This window comes from Dasypus novemcinctus, chromosome 12 (assembly GCF_030445035.2).
Source record: "Dasypus novemcinctus isolate mDasNov1 chromosome 12, mDasNov1.1.hap2, whole genome shotgun sequence".
Taxonomy (NCBI): domain Eukaryota; kingdom Metazoa; phylum Chordata; class Mammalia; order Cingulata; family Dasypodidae; genus Dasypus; species Dasypus novemcinctus.
Window position 1 is genome coordinate 97,970,932 of NC_080684.1, and position 20,870 is coordinate 97,991,801.

A 20,870-nucleotide genomic window follows, 5' to 3' on the forward strand; every position below is an offset into this window, starting at 1 on the left:
ATATGCAGTGCTGATGCGCGGAAGGAGTGCCGTGTCACTCAGGGGTGTCCCCTGCGTAGGGGAGCCCCACGTGCGAGGAGTGCGCCCCATAAGGAGAGTCACCCAGTGCGAAAAAAGTGCAACCTGCCCAGGAGTGGCACTACACACATCTGCACATCTGACACAGCAAGATGATGCAACAAAAAGAGACACAGTTTCCGGGTGCCACTGACAAGAATATAAGCGGACACAGAAGAACACACAGGGAATGGACACAGAGCAGACAACTGCTGGGGGGTGGGGTGGGGAAAGAGAGAGAAATAAATACAAAAAAAAAACTTTTAAAAAATTAGAGTATTAATCCTTTGTTTATTACATAAGTTATAAAAGTAATTTTTGGCTAATTTGTTGTTAATTTTACTTTTAATTTAAAAATCAAATTTATTCAAGTATAAAGTACATACAATAAACCCCCCCCCACATTTTAAGTGATTTTTTAAAATTTTATTTTATTTTTTAAGTGTTTTTTGACAAATGCATACATTCATATATTTACCAATCAAATCAAGATAAAGAACCTAATGGGATGTAAAATGGGGCAGCCACTGTAGAAAGTAGTATGGCAGTTTCTTAAAAAGTTAAATATGGAATTGCATATGATCCGGAAAATTTCATTCCTAGATATATACCCAAAGAAATTGAAAACAGGGACTCAAACAGATACTTGCACACCAATATTCATAGCAGCAGTATTCACAGTAGCCAAAAAGTAGAAACCACCCAAGTGTCCATCAACAGAAGAATGGATAAACAAAATGTGTACATAAAAAAGAATATTATTTGACCATAAGAAGGAATGATGTTCTGAGAAATGCTACAATATGGAAGAAACTTGAAAACATTATGCTCTGTGAAATAAGCAAAACACATAAGGACTAACACTGTATGAATTTCACGTATATGAAATATTTAAAAATAGAAAATTCAAGAGACAGAAAGTAGATTAGGAGTTACCAGGTGACAGGGGGAATGTGGAAGTGGGAGTTGTTGCTTGGTGGGCATAGGGTGTTTGTAAATTTTGGAAAATTTAAAATAAAATTAATAAAGAGATATAGAAGATGAGAATCATATTTTCAAAAATGTAGCAGTTTGACACAGTTATGAATTCCAACAATAGGTATTGGATTATGTTTGTAATCTGGTCTGTACCTGGTGTGATTTATGATTAGGGCTGTGTCTGGGCCAGTCATTAGGGCATTGAATCCCCACCCCTTCGTTGAGGCCCCACCCCCTGGTGAGTGGGGACTCAACAGATAAAAGGCATGGTAAAGGATAGAGTTGAGGGTTTTTGATGTTGGAGTTTCGATGTTGGAGTTTGATGCTGAAGCCTTAAGCTGGAGCCCCAGGAGGTAAGCTCATAGAGGAAAGAGAAGCAAGCCCCAGGAAGAGAGGAACCCTGAGTGGGGGAAAAGAAGCCTGAGGAAGGGAGGAACCCAGGAAGCCTGAACCCTGGCAGGCGTTGGCAGCAAACTTGCTCCAACACGTGAAAATAGACTTTGGTGAGGGAAGTAACTTATGCTTATGGCCTGATATCTGTTAAGTGCCTACCCCAAATATATATACCCTTTATAAAAACCAACCAATTTCTGGTATTTTGCATCAGCACCCGTTTCGCTAATACAAAAAATTGGGGGATTGTTTTTTTTAGACTACAGAGAGAGGACCTTGTCTTTTAAATAAATGAATATTTGTGGAAGAGAACAAGAATTTTTTTTTTTTAAGATTTATTTTATTTATTTCTTTCCCCTTTCCCTCCCACCCCGGTTGTCTGTTCTCTGTGTCTATTTGCTGCATCTTCTTTGTCCGCTTCTGTTGTTGTCAGCGGCAAGGGAATCTGTGGTTTTTTTTGTTGCATCATCTCGTTGTGTCAGCTCTCCGTGTGTGCGGCACCATTCCTGGGCAGGCTGCACTTTCTTTTGCACTGGGCGGCTCTCCTTACGGGGCGCATTCCTTGCGCATGGGGCTCCTCTACACAGGGGACACCCCTGCGTGGCAGGGCACTCGTTGCGTGCATCAGCACTGTGCGTGGGCCAGCTCCACACGGGTCAAGGAGGCCCGGGATTTGAATCACGGACCTCCCATGTGGTAGATGGACACCCTAACATAACCACTGGGCCAAGTCCACCGCCGAGAACAAGAATCTTAAATGCTCACAGTTTAAGGATACAACTTAAGATGTAGTCAGGCCAATTAAAAAATGGGTAAAAGACTTGAATAGACATTTGTCCAAAGAAGAAACGCAAATGGCAGAAAAACAAATGAAGAAATGCTCCACATCACTAATGATTAGGGAAATGCAAATCAAAACTGCAATGAAATATCATTTCACACCTATCAGAATGGCCACTATTAAAAAGACAGAGAACTGCAAATGTTGGAGAGGATGTGGAGAGATAGGAACACTTATTCACTGTTGGTAGGAATGCAGAATGGTACAGCCACTGTGGAGGAATGTTTGGCAGTTCCTAAAGAAGTTGAGTATAGATTTGCCACGTGACCCTGAAATACCACTACTGGGTATATATCCAGAAGAACTGAGAGCAGTGACACAAACAAACATCTGCACACCTATGTTCATAGTGGCTATAGTCACAATTGCCAAAAGTTTGAAACAACCCAGATGTCCATCAACAGATAAATGGATAAACTGTGGTCTATTCACATGATGGAATATTATGCAGCTATAAGAAGAAATGAATTTGTAAAGCATAAGACAACATGGATGAACCTGGAAGACATTATGTTGAACAAAGCAAGTGAGACATAAAAGGACAAATATTGTATGACAGCATATGCACCAAATATTTTGTATAACATATTGTATGATAAAAAAAAAATTGTATGTCTCCAGTACAGTTAATTGAGAAATGTATGTTTTTATTAACTGTGTTTTCTTTTTAGTTTTTAATTGTTTATATTTCCAACTATTAAATGTACACACACACACAAAGATGCAGTCAGGAAACAGCCTGCTACTTCACTCGTTTTTATATCTAGTGCTTTTGGTTTGTATTTTGTTTCATGTCCCTATACAAGATGATACCCAAGGATGCTTCTAGTTCTGATTTGCAAAGACACAAAGTGAAAAACTACTGCTGTCCCAGGGCCCACATGCTACTGCAGTAGCCTAGAGTGTGGTCATGAAGTCATGTTCAGGAGACTGAAACAAACAGAACAGTAAGTGAACTACAAATAAATCCCAGGATGCAGTGGGAAGTGGGACTTGAAATGAACATGGCTGAAAAGCCCAGGCAGTCCGTAAAATATGAATAATGACTTTCCTGAGTCAGAGAATTTCCTGCCTCAAAACCAAGGCAAAAAAAGATCAAGAGAAAACAGGGGAGCTTTTCAGCATCCAAATTTTACCAGCAACTTTCCTAGGTAAAATTATTCCAAGAGCTTTGGTCTGTTCTATTTCTTTCCCTTTGAAGTGCTGTTTTTCCATTAACAAGTGAGGCTTGCAAAATCAAACATCCTGTGATCAGACATTTCACAGTCTGTAATAGGGTTCCATCTGCTTTTATGTCAAAGTTTCGTTTCTAAGCAAATTTAATGTGTTGCTAGGCAATGGAGTAAGCTTCAGTTCAAATGCAATTTGACAAATATGGATTGAGAATGGGAGTGGGGAGAGTGAGGAGGCTGTTACAATACAGGTAACATGATGGTGGCTCGGACCAGGGTAAAAGAGACCAAGGTGGGAAGAAGAGAGAAGCTGAGAATACTTTTGAAGGTGGAGTCAACAAGATTTGTAGATGGACTGGAAGTAGAGTGTGAGAAAGGGAGAGGAGTCAAGGATGGCTCTGGAGGTTTGGGCCAGAGCAACCTAAAAAAAGATGTTGCCCTTAACTGAGATTGGGAAAAGGAGCAAGGCTGAGGTAGAAGATCAGGAGCTGAGTTTGAACTTTAACTTTGAGGTGCTTAATAGATATCCAAGTTGTGATGTGATCAGGCAATGGGCCAGGGGCCCAGTCAGGGGCAGGGTCTGGAACAAAGACAGAAATGTGGAGAGTCAAAGGCATATGGGCCATAGCTAAATTTACAGGACTGGCTAAGACAGGGAGCGATGTTGACAGCAAAGAGAAGAGACCCAATGACCATGTCAGGGAGTATGGAATGGTTCATTATTTGCTGATTGGAAAGATGTGGTGGTGATGTGGGCTCTGGGTGGGAGGTTCTTTGTCTCTTCAGAGATAACCTAAGCTGTTTGACTTGTGGGTGTGGAAGGTAAGAGGCTGCAGTCCTGCCCTTAGTAACAATGGCAACGACTCCAGTCCCAGGAAACAGTTTAACAGTGCAAGGTCTATAAACTTAACGTATTTAGGGGAAATGCAAACAAAATATGCTAAAAGCTTATCTAGAATGTCTGGAGTCCATGCTAAAAGCTTACCTAAGATGTGGAAGATATATATGCTAATTCAAGCCTATTGAGAACTGAAACAAAGGGACCATTTGGCCTTTCCTCTCTGAATAAAAGGGATTCGAAAATCTTGTTGGGGGCTGGCGATTGAAACAGAAAGCTCTGGAGTCCGGCAGGCCGTCAATAAACCATTTTTCCTTCTCAAAATCATTCCTGAGTCCTGGTCTCTCTATATGCAAATAATTGAACCTCTCTCAAATTCTACAACAGTGGAACCAACAAAAGAAAGTGGGAAAGAGTAGCCAGTGAGGAAGGTCCTTGCAGAGCCTTTACCATTCTAATTTGCATTGTGATTCTCTAAATTTGAGTGTACATTCTGGAAGAGGTAGAAAGTCCTAAACACAAAAACTAACAACTAAGTAAATATACGCTATATGGTTATCAACATGGGATCTAAGTCCAAGTGGGTCTGAATCTTATATGAAGAACAGACTAGAAAATTACAAAAACAAGGCCAGGGATGAAAAAGAATATTTATTTAGAAGGAGAAATCACAACAAATTGTGTGAGAACTAACACAATTATAATTTTCAAAGGTGACAACCACCACAAACATCACAAAATCCAGAAAAAATATCTTATTTCTTAATTGTCTGAGGCCCTTTCCTAATGTTTTCTGTTTTCTTTTTTGGACTGGCAAATTACTCTTTGATCACTTCTTTATTTTACAATTTTATATCATTTTGCATAATTAATTGAAGACATTCACTAGGGAAGGTCCTCAATAACTTAATTATACACAGAAGGACTAGTGTATCACTTAAAAACACCCTACTAAACTCAGATGTTTCCTCCACTGGATTCGAAATGCCAGACATAGAGAAAATGTAAGGGAAGGAAACCATAGTGGGGTAAAAATATTTTTGCAGCAAAATATTACTTCAGCGATTTTACAAAAACTATATGATCATATGAATACACTGCTAGGTACTCTTCCCGTGCCACGGAAGGGACCTGGAAAACAGAAGAGCCCGGAAACTTAAGCGTCATTAGTTCCAGGGTGAACTTTGATAATAGTACAATGAAGAAACACAAAGCAGGGAGAGGGCAGAGGGCATCGAAGCAGGGAGCTGTAATTCTTAAAAGGATGCTCCCAGTCAGCGACAAAGTAAACACTCAAAGGTGGTGACTATGTGAGCCATGTGGATGTCTAGGAGGATTGTGTTCTAGAATCTAGAATCCAGGTAACAGTGCAAAAACCCCAAGGCGGCTCGCGCCTGGATGGGAAAAGCGAGGAGGGTAGTGTGACTAGAGGATGCTGAAACTGCGACACAGAGGATGAAACTTCCTTTTGGGCACACACCAAATCAGAGGCACATCAGGAACTGGAACCCAGAATTCCTGTGTGGATGGGCAGGTGGCTAAGCTACGGCCCTTAACTCAAAAGGGGACTAGATCCACCCCGTCTTCTGTTGATTTATTTTATCCCCCCCCCCCCCCATCCCTAACTCCAGGGCTCCCCGGGACTCAGATCGAGTCTACGTTCCCATTCAGACCACGATGTACAACTTCGGCACTGGAGAGCTAAACCAGTCCCAGGCCTCGCCCTAGGACCTACACCACAGCTGACTCTGGCTTCAGTGTTGCCTGTTCCAATCTTAATGTCTAAAATCGGGAGCACCATTTCTCAATATCATTCACTGCATGGGACCAAGGCTCAACTCAAACACCAGTAAATTTAGTTTTTTGAGGTTAGAACGTTTGAACACAATGTTTGCCACAGGCAAGCCACCTACACCTAAATCCGCAAACAGGTCCCATACGACCGGATATCCTTAGGCAAGAAGACGGACCTAGGAAGCTGTCAGCCATCCTTTGTGTGGCATTCCTTCTGCTTTCCCTTACTTTGTCCCTTATTTATGTCTAACTCTTCATGTCTTTAGTTCTGAATTGGTGAAACTCTCATAAAGTTACCTTACTTTCAAAGACTCTACTTGGAAAAAGTAGGAAAATTTAGGCGTTTTAGCTTTTTCTTACACCTTCCTAACATGGCTGTTTCAGATGGCCTGTGGCTACGAAAGCTTCCGGTTTCCCGGCACCACCGAGGGGGAGGAGTAGTTCCGGCCTCATCAGGCAGGCGCCGGTTGTTCCATTAGCTCTTTCCGGCGGTGTTCTCGAGTTCCGCCGCCATGTCCTATCCGGCTGATGATTACGAGTCCGAGGTAGGGTGGTCCGAAGCGCCTGAAGGGGTCCGCGATCTGCGTAGGGGCTCCCTGGGTGCTGGGCCCCGGGGTGAGGTGGTGTCTGGTTCTTTCATGGAGCCTCCGCGGGCGGCGACCGGTTCCGGCCTGCTTTCCCGCGCGACCCTCATGTGGCAGCAACGGGTCCGGGCTTCTTACCCACCCTTTGTCCGCCCGCTTCCCCTGTCCGGTCACATACTTCCTTTCCTTTTCCAAGACCGGACAGAGGTGTGTGTCCCTTATACATCTTTGTATCCCTCGCACCCTGCTTGACACATAGGATGCCCTTAGAACTAGCGTTTCGGTTTCACGAATTGGTGATTGTTCTGTGTGTCTGTTCTAGGCTGCTTACGATCCGTATGCTTACCCGGGTGACTATGATATGCACACAGGTGAGACCACGGGTTTGTCTGGCCATCTGGGTTCTCTTAGGGATTGGCACCTTTTTGCATGGCTCAGAACGCCTCTGATGGGTAACCCCTTAAAATCTGCTGCTTAATGGTCCAGGTTTGGAGGCAGTTATTAGCTCTCAGTGGGAGGATTGGATAGTCTTAACAAACCAGGCCTTTTTTGTGTGGTTCATCTCAGTCTCAGAAGGGAATGATTGCTGACTGACTACAGGCTGTGGTTTCCTTGTTGAAAAAGAATCTTGATGTGAAAAATTTAGATTATTCTAACGAAGCCCAAATGAAGGCTTTGGGGGCATGCAGGCATGGTGGGGGGCAGGGGGATTTGAGGTTTTGTGCAATGAAACAGTGACTGGGCCTGATTTAGTAGTGTTATCCACTGGCCTGAGTACTTTATGTAAAACACTTAATCTTTACAACAGTTTTATGAAGTATGAATGTTAAAGTTGACTGCGTTTTACAGATGAGAAAACTGAGCATAGAGGAGTTTAGTAATTTGCCCAGGTCATATTGTTAGAAAATGGTTTCTGTTCATTCATTCAAAAATATTAAATGCATGCTATCCAGTTCTTACCACTTTACTGTCTAGTGGTAAATACTAAGTAAATAAGTAATTTAGTAGTGATAAATGTTCCTAAGAAACAGGGCGATGGAATGGAGAGCAACTTAGGGAGGGTTATATTTCTGAGCATTTAAAGGAATTCTGAATTTCATAGACTTGAGTTTAGCTGGTGGTTACTTGGAGGTAGTCTTGCCTTTTTGTTACATCACATATATGGATCTGAATGCACTTTAAAGTATTTGTTATTTCCAAATATAGGAGATCCAAAGCAGGACCTGGCTTATGAACGTCAGTATGAACAGCAAACCTATCAGGTGATCCCTGAAGTGATAAAAAATTTCATCCAGTATTTCCACAAAACCGTCTCAGATTTGATTGATCAGAAAGTTTATGAGCTACAGGCCAGTCGAGTTTCCAGTGATGTCATTGACCAGAAGGTGTATGAAATCCAGGACATCTATGAGAACAGGTGTGGACTGCTGGCTAAAATAACCTCTCTGTGTGGAAGTGGGCTAGCAATGCAGGCCCTACAAAAGGGGTGCTGTTTAACCATTTTTCTGTGAACAGAGTGCCCAGGGGTCTCTCTATGATTCCTTAGAGATAGGGAAAAGTACTTTTGTTGGACTCTGTATTCCCAGGAATTTGTATAAAGCCTTAAATATAGCAATGTTGACAATTGTAATAGCAGTTAATATATATTATCAGTATGGATCAGGCAGTATCCAAAGTGCTTTTCCTGGACTTACTTATCTTTCACAATAACTATATGAAATAGTACAGCTGTTTTCCTCATCTTATGGATGGAGAAACAAAACAGAAGATAAGTCACATAGCTAGTTAAGCGGATGAGTGTACTTTATAATTCTAAACTGCTGTACTTTATAATATCTCAGTGCATACTCTGGTGAGCCAGGCTCTGGAGTGATTGCTTCTGGTGTTTTGGAGACTGCCCTCTTGTTACTGGTCATTAGGGATGAAGCAGATCAATCAGGAAAGGGAGAGTAAGGAAAGTCTTCACCAAGAAAATAAAATTTAAGCCAGTCTTGGAAGGATGGATGGTGAAAGCAGCATGACCAAAACCCTATTGTATCAATGACCTTAATCCCTGGCCTGTCTTTCCTTCATCCCTCAGGCCTTTCTGGTTAGAATAGACCACTGCTGTTCAGTAGGAATATTGTGTTAGCCACATATGTAATTAAAAGGTTTTCACCAGCTACATTAAGAAAGGTAACAAACAGATGAAGTTCATTTTAATAGTGTTATTTAATCCAGAATATCCAAAATACAATTTTGCATGTAATCAGCATTTTAAAAAACTATTAATGAGAGATCTTTTACTTTTTCATACTGTCTTCTGAATCCAGTTTGTATTTTACAGTTACAGAACATTTTAATTCATGTGCTACATTTTCATCATAAATACTTGATCTGTATGTTGAGTTCATAAAATTTACAATTGAAAAGGTTGAGTCACATACCCAGGTTATTTACTTTTTCAGTTGCACTAGCCACGTGTGCCTAGTATCTACTGTATTGGGCAGCACAGGAAGATGTAGATGGTAGTAGAAGCCCACTGTCGTAGACCCTTCCCTTGGAGAATGTGTAGAGAGAAGACGGGCTGGTACCGTAAGAAATGTGTTGCTTTATGGGGGGGCAGAGGAAAAGGAAAAGGAACCGGTAAAGGAGACAGAACAGAAAGAAAAGTTAATAGTAAATCAGCAGAAAAGTCATGGGAACCAAAGACAGAAGAGACTTTGAAGGAGAAGGGAGTGATCAGCCCATGTTGTATCCTCTAGCAAGATCAAGATGGGAAAGGAGGCAGTTGAATTTGGTAACTTAAAGGTTGCTTGGTAATTTTAGCAAGGTTAGTTTCATTGGAGTGGTGGAGGCAGAATTGGGTTGAAAAATGGTGTGTGTGTGTGAAGAAAGAGAGTTATAGTTAGAGGGGTTACAAAGTCATTGAGGAGTTTTTTGTTGAGTTCTGTGGGGTTTTTTTTTTTAATTAATTTTTAGCCGCCCCCCCCCCCCGCCTTCTTTTTTGGGCGGTATGGGGATTGGACCCAGGACCTCATAGTTAGGAAGCAGGTGCTCAACCACTCAGCTACGCCTGCTCCCCTGTATTCTGTGTTTTGAAGGGAGACATGATCAGTTATATTTTGAACTGAAAGAGCCAAAGAGAGAGAATTGCATGGTTTGAGGAGAGTGGGGGGAGTCAAAGTAGCTGCCATGGGGATGAGGAGAGGGGAAATGAACAAATCTTGTAGGGTTGTAAAGCATCACGATCAGCAGTGTTTTGATCCTGACAAGCTTGATGAGTGCCTAACTGTTATAAAAGAATATTGTACTATATTAAGAAAGGTTGTCTGAGGTGCAGAGCTGGGGCTCTCAGAAAGCCATGGGCTTGGAGGACATCTGTAAAATGTGAGGGTTGGCTGTCAGGTCCTTCCTGTTGGGGTTTCTGTCATTTTTCTGTTTGGTTTTTAGCTGGACCAAGCTGACTGAAAGATTCTTCAAGAATACTCCTTGGCCTGAGGCTGAAGCCATTGCTCCACAGGTTGGCAACGGTAGGTGTGAGCTCTCTGTGTGCTGGCTGGGATCCTGTGGCCAGAGGCCATGAGACAGAAATTTCCCCAGGGCTTGGTATATAGTAAGCGCTTAGTAAATACTTGTTGAATGAAGGTTGAATAAATGGAAGAGAGCCCTCATGTATGGTGAAAACTCAAATAGCCATCTTTGTCCTGACTTTTTTCCCATTCTCCCCTGTAATTTTGGGGGTCGTTACAGTCATTCTGGAATGGGTTCTCTAGCCTCCTCCCACCTCTCTGTGTGAGGGGGAACAGACCTCTAAGGCCCCACTCAAAATGCATTTCTTTCTTGCAGACTTTAATGCCCCTAGCTGGAAGGAATTTCTTCCTCTAAATCCCTAGAGTACTTCCTTCTCATCTAAAGGAGTTGTAATTTATTTGCATGCCTGCAGTGGGAAAAGTCCTTAACAGCAGGCAGTGTTTCTCATTGGTGAGTTCTTACAGTACTTAGCTCAATGTGTGTTAAATGAAAAGAAGGAGAGTTCTGTATTTCTGGATAGATTTATTCACCTTTGCAGAGGTGCAGAGCACATTAGGGAATTCTGTATGATATCCTCTTAAGTTTTAATTCTTAAGATTAGCTGTCATAAGTTTTTGTTTGATCTTGTAGCACAGAGGGGATGGTAGTGATTAAGAACGCAGTTAGGCCATTCATATATATATCTTCTTTGGAGAAATGTCTATTCAAATCTTTTACCCACTTTTAAATTGGGTTATTTGTCCTTTTATTGTTGAGTTCTTTATATATTATAGATACAAATGCTCTATCAGATGTAAGATGTCATTTGCAAATACTTTCTCCCATTCTGTGGGTTGTCTTTTCACTTTCTTCACGGTATTCTTTGTATATAGTATGAGGTAGGGTTCCAACTTAATTCTTTTTTTTTTTTTTTTAGATTTCTTTCTTTCTTTCTTTCTCTCCCCTTCGCGCCCCCCCACCCCGGTTGTCTGTTCTCTGTGTCTATTTGCTGCATCTTCTTTTGTCCGCTTCTGTTGTTGTTAGTGGCATGGGAATCTGTGTTTCTTTTTGTTGTGTCATCTTGCTGTGTCACCTCTCCGTGTGTGCGGCGCCATTCCTAGGCAGACTGCACTTTCTTTCGCGCTGGGTGGCTCTCCTTACGGGGCGCGCTCCTTGCGCGTGGGGCTCCCGTACGCGGGGGACACCCCTGCGTGGCACAGCACTCCTTGCGCGCATCAGTACTGTGCGTGGGCTAGCTGCACACGGGTCAAGGAGGCCCGGGGTTTGAACCGCGGACCTCCCATGTGGTAGGCGGACGCCCTAACCGCTGGGCCAAGTCCGCCGCCCCAACTTCATTCTTTTGCATGTGGATATCCAGTTGTCCCAACAATCATTCGTTGAAAAGACTATTCTTTCCCCATTGGTTAGTATTAAAACCCTTGTCAAAAATCAGTTGATCTGGGAAGCAGACTTGGCCCAATGGATAGGGTGTCCGCCTACCACATGGGAGGTCCGTGGTTCAAACCCCGGGCCTCCTTGACCCGTGTGGACCTGGCCCACGCCCAGTGCTGATGCGCTCAAGGAGTGCTGTGCCATGCAGGGGTGTCCTCCACGTAGGGGAACCCCATGTGCAAGGAGTGCACCCCGTAAGGAGAACCGCCTAGCGGGAAGGAAAGTGCAGCCTGCCCAAGAATGGTGCCGCACACACAGAGAACTGACACAAGATGACGCAACAAAAAGAAACACAGATTCCTGGTGCTGCTGATAAGGATGGAATTGATCACGGAAGAACACGCATTGAATGGACACAGAGAGCAGACAATGGGGGCGGGGCGGGGGGGGAAGAGAAATAAATAAAAAATCTTTAAAAAACAACAAACAAAAATCAATTGATCTTATAAATGTAAGGGTTTATTTGTGGACTCTTAGTCCTATTCCTTTGATCTGTATGTCTATCCTTGTGTCAGTACCACATTGTCCTTGGTTATTTTGTAACTGTGTTGTAAGTTTCAAAATTGGGAAGTGTGCTTCCTCAAACTTCGTTTTTTCTCATGATTGCTTTTGCTATTCTTGATCCTTAGAATTTCCTTATGAATTTTAGGGCCAGCTTATCAATTTCTGCAAAGAAGCCATTTGGGGTTTTGATAGGGACTATATTAAATATGAAGATCAATTTGGGGAGTATTGGCATCCTAATAATATTAAGTCTTCCAATCCATTAACATGGGATATCTTCCATTTATTTAGGTCTTTAATTTCTTTCAGCAATGTTTTATAATTTTCTGTGTACAAGCCTTGTGCTTCTTTTGTTATAGCTAACATTTTTTAACAGTTATAATTAATCACGCAAGTTCAGAATTCACTCTGAAATAAATGTTATTTTCATTGTTGTTCAGACCTTATGTCCAGTTTAATATTTTGCCTTTAAAGAATGTAATATGTATACAAAGAACAATAGGAGTCCCATTTTATTTATATGTATATATGTATATAATTTTTTTAAACAGGTAAGAATTCACAGGGCTTATAGTAGAAAAGAAGATTTAGTATAAAAGTCCCCATCCCATTCCTGTCCCCATGTCTGCAGTTTCTCTGGAGGTAGCCAGTATTACCATTATCTTGTTTATTCTTCTTAAGATAGTTTATGCATATATAAGCAAACACAAAAAATTGATTCATTCCTTTTTTACATAGACTAAAATCCCTGTTCTTCCTCTTGTTTTTTCCCTATTTACTATATCTTTGGAGAGTATTCTGTACCTGTGAACTTCCAGGTTCACTGATTGGCTGGGAGAATTCACCAGTCTTAGCATATGGTCATACTCAAAGCTGTGATCTATTATAGTGAAAGGATTCAGTGCAAAATCAGCAAAGGGAAAGGGTGCATGAGACTAAGTCCAGAGGAAACCAGGCACAAGATTCCAAGAATCCTTTCCCAGTGGAATTACACAGGACATGCTTAGTTCCTCCAGCAGTGAGTTGTGAAAACATGTGAGAAACACTGTCTGCTAGGGAAGTTCATTAGAGACGCTGAAACTTGGTGCGGAGTTTTCACTGGGGGCTGGTCATGACACCATCTTCCTGACGAACCCAAATTCCAGACTCCCAAAAAAGCAGCAGCTGTCCACTGTAAACCATATTGTTTGCACAGACGGTTCAAGGACAGTAAGCTACTCTTACCAGAGAATTGTGGGGACCCTCCCAAAATATAGGTTCCCAAATAAGAGCCAAGTGCCAACCTTGCAAGCAGGACTTTCTAAGGATAGTGGTCTCAGGCATGTTAACTCTTTGTAAAGCATCAGTACCTAAAGAGCTAGTTCATTTTTCCCTTTTTCTTTTTGATGACAACATACCAATAGGATAAATTCCTTAAAAGAGGATTTTGGGTCAAGTGATAGGGGTATGTGTATTTGCAATTTTGCTAGATACCATCATATTACCCTCCATGGAGCCATTATTGTTTCTTTATGTTTTGGTTTTTTAAGCAACTAGATGGCAAAAGGCTCTCGGGTCTAAGTGGGAGTATACTGAAATTAAGATGAGGTTGAAAAAGTATATGGAAAGTGAAATGGATTTTCTCATTGTATATAATCTGGGGGCCTGGCATAAGAGTTTGGATGTTGTTTGGTCTCTAATTTCCTCCCCCTCCTTTCAAACCGCCCCCCGCCCCCCCGCCCCAGGATAAACCTGCCAGAAGACCCTAGTTGTTTTTTTCTCTTTTTAAGCAGATTTATTAAGATATATTCACCACACAACCTATCCAAAGTGTGCACTCAATGGTGGTGTGTGTTTACCACCACAAAAAATTTTAGGATAATTTAATTACTCCAAAAAGAAAAACTCTATACCTCTTAGCTTTTATCTCTTTTGTGGCTCATCCTCTTTTTTGGATACTAAGGTACCCCTCTGCTATTTCTTTCAGATGCTGTGTTCCTGATTTTGTACAAAGAATTATACTATAGGCACATATATGCCAAAGTCAGTGTGAGTATCGAAGTGTTGCTAGCAGTTTTTTAAACTATGTTGTTTTTGCCCTAGAACAGTCACTAGTTTCTATTCCTCTGGTGTTCAGAGAGTGGCTAGTACGTTTCTTGAGCTTTCTTCTAAGAAACAATATAGAGAATGATTGAATCCAGAAAGCTTGGGTGTTTGTAGCCAGCATAGTCTCCCATTACTCCCTAGTTTTCTAGCACTGCAGGTTTTACCTCTTTACCTTTATCAGTACTGTCTGTTCCACTAAAGTACCTCCCCTCTTCTCAACTTCACCAGAACTAAGGGCCAGGTAAGGTCTCTTTCCATAAAACCTGACCAGTGTAGCCTACAGTGTTCGGTCTCTCTTTTGAACTGCTGTAGCTCTGACTGTCTTCCCTCTCACTTGAGGACTCCTTTGTATCCTAGGAAGAAGACAGGCATCACTTCTTGCATATTTGTTCTCAACCCTCATGGTAGGCCATGAATAAGTACATTTAAGTTAAATGTGTGTTCCAATGTCTCCTTTTTACAGGGAGGACCCTCCTTGGAGCAGAGATTTGAATCTTATTACAACTACTGCAATCTCTTCAACTACATTCTTAGTAAGTCTGAGATTTAGGCAAGAGGGATGAGGTGATGAGGGCCAACATTGGCCTCTAGCTCTTAGCAGAATTTTAATTCCGCTGGGGGAGGGCGAGCCTTGTGATTCATGGTCCTTTTAGGAGAGAAATTACAAATAAACCTGCAACCTTATTGACGGGGCAGTCAAAGCTTTGAATCTGACTTTTCCGTGAAGTGGGGCGAAATGAATCATGTCTGTCCTGCACAGATGCTGATGGTCCTGCTCCCCTTGAACTCCCCAACCAGTGGCTCTGGGATATCATCGACGAGTTCATCTACCAGGTATCTGGTCGGCCTCAGCCTAAACTGAAATACTGGATTAAATAGCAGATTCAAGCAGGGGGCAGCCACTACCATTGTTTGTCTTGTCAAGAAGATTCAAGGTGTGAAAATACCCCCCCTATTGGTGTAAAAATATTCCATGGCAGTTGGTTCCCATGTCGGATGATTTTCTGAAGAGACAAAGTGAGGCCTGAGCATTCCACATGAAAATTTGGAATTCAGAAGTTGAGCTTCTGACTTTCACCAAATTTTTACCTGTCCTTGGAAGGTGTTCTGGCGAAGAACCCAGGCTTTACTGATTTTGGAGAGAGGTAGAAGGGGTTTACAATCTGCAAATTGCCATCTGATAGCTCTTAACCATGACATATTATTTATGCTCTCTGAGCTTCATCACTCTTCTTGCCTACCTAATGGAAATGTTCTTTATCTTCATTGTGGTTACTTGGGTGTATGCTAGAAGATCACCAGTAAAATGGCCTAGGTGTAAAAATGAAAGCTTTACTATTTATTAGCTCTGAGCCCTTGGCAAATGACTTAACTACACTGTGCCTTGGTTTCCTTGTCTCTAAAACAGGGTTTGTTGGAAAGATTGCTGAGGTTCTGAATAATAATATGTTTAGCATAGTCATCATTAATCTCTACCTTCAGTTAACCTAGTCTTTTTATTCTTTAGAAATATAAAATAGGATAAAAAATATCTAGAATTTGGGAAAAAGTGGTACACTTTCACTGGGTATTTCAGGGGAAATCATTTTCTTAAAGATGATATTTGAGCTCCATAAACAAGAGACTTCGTAAATACAAAGTGCTGATACGATGTTATTGGTGAGCTGAGAAAACCTTTATAGGGCTCTTTGAGAGAGGCTTCCTGCCCAAGATCAGGCGTCAGTGCCTCTGTACATGAAGCCACAGACTGCCCTGGCCTTGTTTGCCTTTTCCATCGCCTCAACTTGTGTCAGCCTCTGGCTTGGCATAATCTCAGATGGTCAACATTCCTGTTGACTCATAGCTAGTGGAGGAGGATCATTTGTGCACTGGTTCTTTATCCCGCTTAAGATGATCCTAATTCCCTGGGCTTAGCTAGCATTCTCTTCCTAAGGGGCTTACAGTACTTCTACTTCTAACAAAGGCTGCTTAGGTCCAGTGAAAGGCAGGGACCCCCTGGTTTGATTCTTCCCAGCCAGGTAAACGCCACTCAGGGCCAGTGGCTCTTTTCCTGCTACTCTTTCCTTTATTTTTACTTATACAACTAACATAAGAGTGTGTTATTAGTGTTAAAAGTTTTTTGTTGTTTTTTAAATTGCTGATGAAGTTAAAGTCTCTGACTTTGCAGAGATGTCAGTTCAAGGATAGGTACCACATTGATGATCTCAGGCATTTACATAAACACGTATTTACAGAGCTATGTCATTTTTTAAAAAGTTGTACTATATTGTTGTGTGGTTTCTTTAACTTGGAACACTTTCCACGTTTATATTTATATGTAGACCGGCCTTGGTTTTTTGCTGCAGTGTATGTGATAGACATACCACTCCTCTAATCATGACTTTTTGGGTTTTCACTTTTCACTTTTACAAAGCAGCAAATCATTGAAAAGCTTGGTGTATGTAACACCAATATTTCAGTATATTAGGGATCACTACCTACAAGGAGAATTTATCGGTTGAAGGGTGATTCCTTGAAAATAATTTTAAATCAACTTTATATGAGAGGCAAAATTTACATATAATAAAATATACTGATATTAAGTCTGGTCATTAGGATTGAACAAATACTATACACTAGCAACCATTAAGATATAGAACATTTCACTTAGTTTTAAGTTTAATAAATAGTGCCCTTCCAAAGGCTGTATCAAATTGTACTACTACAGCAATGTTTGTATTCTTTGTTTATGGTAAATTTAGAAACTCCTTTACTCTTAGAGGAAGATAATTAGAGTGGGAAATCGATCTTGAATCATCTAGGACCTAGATTTTGCATCACTAGTTTCTAGTCCTCAAGTATATGTCAGAATCAACCAGGGAGCTTTAAAATTCTCATTGAGTAGTTAGGTCTGTTTTTACTATTCTGGTGACTGATGCAGCCAGCCCAGCACAGGTCCCAGGTAGAACCACTGCCCCAAATACCTGTGGCATGCCCCTGTGTGTGCACCTTGTACTTGGCCCGGTTCTGTGGTTGGTAGAGGTGACTCCGACTGGGTTCCAGTCCCAGGGAACTTGGCAGTCAGCTCTTGTAGGGAAAATAGATATAGAACTCTCACCCCATCTCTACCACGTCATCCTTAATGCTCACCTGACAAGGCAGAGCCACCTGTGAATAGATTTGTTACAGGAGTATGCATAGAGATTTTTACTTAAAGATGGAGTAAATAAAATTCCCCACTTAAACAAAGAAGGCTTTGAACAAACAATGTACAGAATGGTGTAGAATGAAAAGTGGTAAACTCCCTGAGCTTTCCTCAGTCCCTTTCCCTTTCACAGAGGCATTTAAAAGCTGGGGTCTTAGGGCCCAGTCTGGAGCCCTGGGCATCGCCTTGTTTTCAGCATTGTACTTGAACTGTCACTTTGGGCTTTTCACCACTGCTACCTCTTTCCCTTCTGTACAGTTTCAGTCATTTAGTCAGTACCGCTGTAAGACTGCAAAGAAGTCAGAGGAGGAGATTGACTTCCTTCGTTCCAATCCAAAAATCTGGAATGTTCACAGTGTCCTCAATGTCCTTCATTCCCTCGTAGACAAATCCAACATCAACCGGCAGTTGGAGGTGTACACAAGTGGAGGTGAGTGCTACAAAGCTGATGGCCATGGCGTGTTAACTTCTTGGTGATTGCCATCTGTGAATAAATTCCACTGGGAGAGCAGAAGCATGATCATCCCTTAGGTAATAAGCTCTGACTCTTTGGTGATTGGGTCTGAGCAGTAGCTGAGAGTGCTGGTGTGAGATGCTGCTGGATTTTGTTGGGCTTGGCCATCTGGTGGCCAGCAGGTTGCCCCAGTGCTCACTGAGGTCTGCGTTCATAAGCATTTGGACCTTGTTCCAGGCCTTTGTTTAGATAAGCACCTTCTTACCCTCTTGGTCAGGACCAAGAGTCAGGACCCTTTTATACTGTTAAAATATTGAGAACCATAAAGAACTTTACTTATCTGTATTTGAAAAAAAAATTTTTTAGGGACTGTAGTGGCTTTTTTTTTTTTTCAAATTTCTTTAGTGTCTGGCTTAATAGAAGAGATATAGGTTGATTCTCATTTCTGCTGTAGTCAATGTGTTGTAGTTCAATGTTTAAATTGAAGTTTATTAAAATCTGCCTACACATATTTTGTTAGAAAAAGGAATATTTTTATAACAGCCTTTTTCTTTTTGGTCACTTAATAGTATTTTATTTAAAAGTTCACAAAGCATTGTAGTAACCAAAAAGTTTTAAAAGCAACAAAGACTGCTGCCCTGTAGGAAGAACTTTTATTGTATGTGTGAGAAATTCATTGCATGGTGTAGGACTCAGTGGAGAGGTAATAATATGATTAATATAATGTATACCATTTTTTGATACAACACCGAAACTTAACAGGTGGTTGAAAATTTTAAGTGTTGTTTTTTTTTTAAGATTTATTTATTTATTTATTACTCTCCCCTTCCCCCCCACCCCGGTTGTCTGTTCTCTATTTGCTGCGTCGTTGTCTTTGTCCGTTTCTGTTGTCAGCGGCATGGGAATCTGTGTTTCTTTTTGTTGTGTCAGCTCTCCGTGTGTATGGCACCATTCCTGGGCAGGCTGCACTTTCTTTCGCGCTGGGAGGCTCTCCTTACGGGGTGGGGCTCCCCTACACGGGGGACACCCCTGCGTGGCAGGGCACTCTTTGCGTGCATCAGCACTGTGCATGGGCCAGCTCTACACAGGTCAAGGAGGCCTGGGGTTTGAACCGCGGACCTCCCATGTGGTAGACGGACGCCCTATCTACTAGGCGAAGTCTACCGCCTTAAGTGTTTTTAAAAACTGTAATTTGCAAATTATTTTTTGACAGTATACCAGTACTCAAGTTTCAGAAAGGTTAGTTGCAGTGTAGACTCTGAAAACATTAAGGAACTTGCTTTATGGCCCATTGGTTTATCTTGCATGGATCGTTTACCAGTGCGTGATGTGGTAACATACTGGTCATTTGGAAAATATTGGTTCACAAAGACTTTCCAAATGTTGAGATATTTTATTATTACACAATAAAAAATGACATTTGTTTTTATCACCACCAGCTTACCAGACAAATCTTTATTGAGAAGCCCTTGAGTTTGTAGTCACAGATAAAAGTTTTACAAAATTCTAACTTTTACTTAAGATTTAGCTCAAAAGTTGTCATTGGTAACAAATACTCTCAGTTTTTTTCTTTCAAGAATGACAGATTCACTTCATTAATTTTTTTCCCATAAATTTTATATTTTGAAGTAATTTCAAACTTATAGGACAATTTGCAACAACAAAAAATACAAAACTCATTGTTTTGCTGTATTTCCTGAATCATTCTAACAATCCATCTGTCTTAACAGTTTTCTAAACATTTGAGAGTAGGTTGAATACATGCTCCTTGAACATGTAATATTTCCAGGTACACTAAGAACCTGGATATTCATGTACGTAACTACCTTAAATATAGATAACAAGTTCAAGAACCTAAACTTTGATACAAGCTTTCAGTCCATATTCCATATTTTTTCATATATCCTAATTCTTTTGGGGTCTTTTCTCTGTTATTAAATCCAGTCCAGGATCATGTATTTGTCATTCTCTTTAGTTGCTTTTTTAAATTATTATTATTGTTGAAACATACACAACATAAAATTTCCCACACCTCAGTGCACCATTCATTGAGATTAATTAGGCGGGCGGCGGACGCCGGAGCCGGGCCTGGGCCGCTGTAGCGAGCGGAGCCGGGCGTAGCCGGGCCGGGCCGCGGCGGCGTACGGAGCAGGGCGGGGCCGGTGCAGGCCGCGGCGGCGAGAGGCGGACGCCGGAGCTGGGCCGGGCCGCTGTAGCGAGCGGAACCAGGCGGAGCCGGGTCAGGCCACGGCGGCGTACGGAGCCGGGCGGGGCCGGTCCAGGCCGCTGCGGCGGGAGGTGGACGCGGGAGCCAGCTGGGCCGCTGTAGCGAGCAGAGCCGGGTGGAGCCAGGCCAGGCCGCGGCGGTGTAAGGAGCCGGGCAGAGCCGGTCCAGGCCTCCGCGGCGGGCAGCGGTGGGCGGAGCCGGGCCTGCGGAGGGGTTTCTGTTCTTTGTGTTTTTTTTTTTTTTTTTTTTTTTTGGAGCATCTGCAGTACTGGGGAGTTCGTGGGCCCTGGGCGGCCTATTGGGGGTTTGTGGGAAGGGAGGTGCTTGCAGACCCATTTGGGCAGACAGACGGGGGGTTTTAGGGCAAAGCGGGGGGAAGTTGTTGTTTTAGATAGTGTTGCAATTGTGACACGTGTATACCTGTATCTCTCTTCCCCCTATCTGTTCCCCACCGTTTGCCCATCCTCTTTTTCTTTCTTCCTTTCTTCTTGTCTTTCTTTTTTTCTTTATTATAATTAGTTTTTTTGTTTTTCGGTTTTCTCTTTCCCTCTTGTCCCTCATCTTCCACTTATTTTATTTTAATTCAAGTATACAATAGGTGCTACAGGGAACACCTCACATTTGCTGGGGTTTTCCCATCATCCACTGTCTCATTTCTGTGTGAACTGATTTAGGCTACCTACACTATCCCCCTTCCCCTGCATCTTGATATCCACTATCATCTACTGTCTCTCCTACATTCCACCCCCCACCTCCCGTTCTTTGATCCACAAAGTGTCTAACTCTTAATTTCTAATACCTTTGTTCTGTTTTCT

At 42.0% G+C, this 20,870-nt stretch overlaps 1 protein-coding gene across 1 annotated transcript in view; it reads left to right on the plus strand.

The window, feature by feature from the left end:
- Positions 1-6,488: 6,488 nt before the first annotated feature.
- Positions 6,489-20,870, plus strand: part of EIF3L (eukaryotic translation initiation factor 3 subunit L) — a 31,862-nt gene continuing 17,480 nt past the window's right edge. Inside the window, exons 1-8 of the mRNA XM_058308798.2 lie at positions 6,489-6,618; positions 6,980-7,028; positions 7,864-8,074; positions 10,090-10,169; positions 14,072-14,133; positions 14,654-14,723; positions 14,951-15,024; positions 17,633-17,804. Of these exons, the coding sequence (XP_058164781.1) occupies positions 6,586-6,618; positions 6,980-7,028; positions 7,864-8,074; positions 10,090-10,169; positions 14,072-14,133; positions 14,654-14,723; positions 14,951-15,024; positions 17,633-17,804 (751 nt within the window). The 5' untranslated portion in view covers positions 6,489-6,585. The remainder of the gene's footprint in view (positions 6,619-6,979; positions 7,029-7,863; positions 8,075-10,089; positions 10,170-14,071; positions 14,134-14,653; positions 14,724-14,950; positions 15,025-17,632; positions 17,805-20,870) is intronic.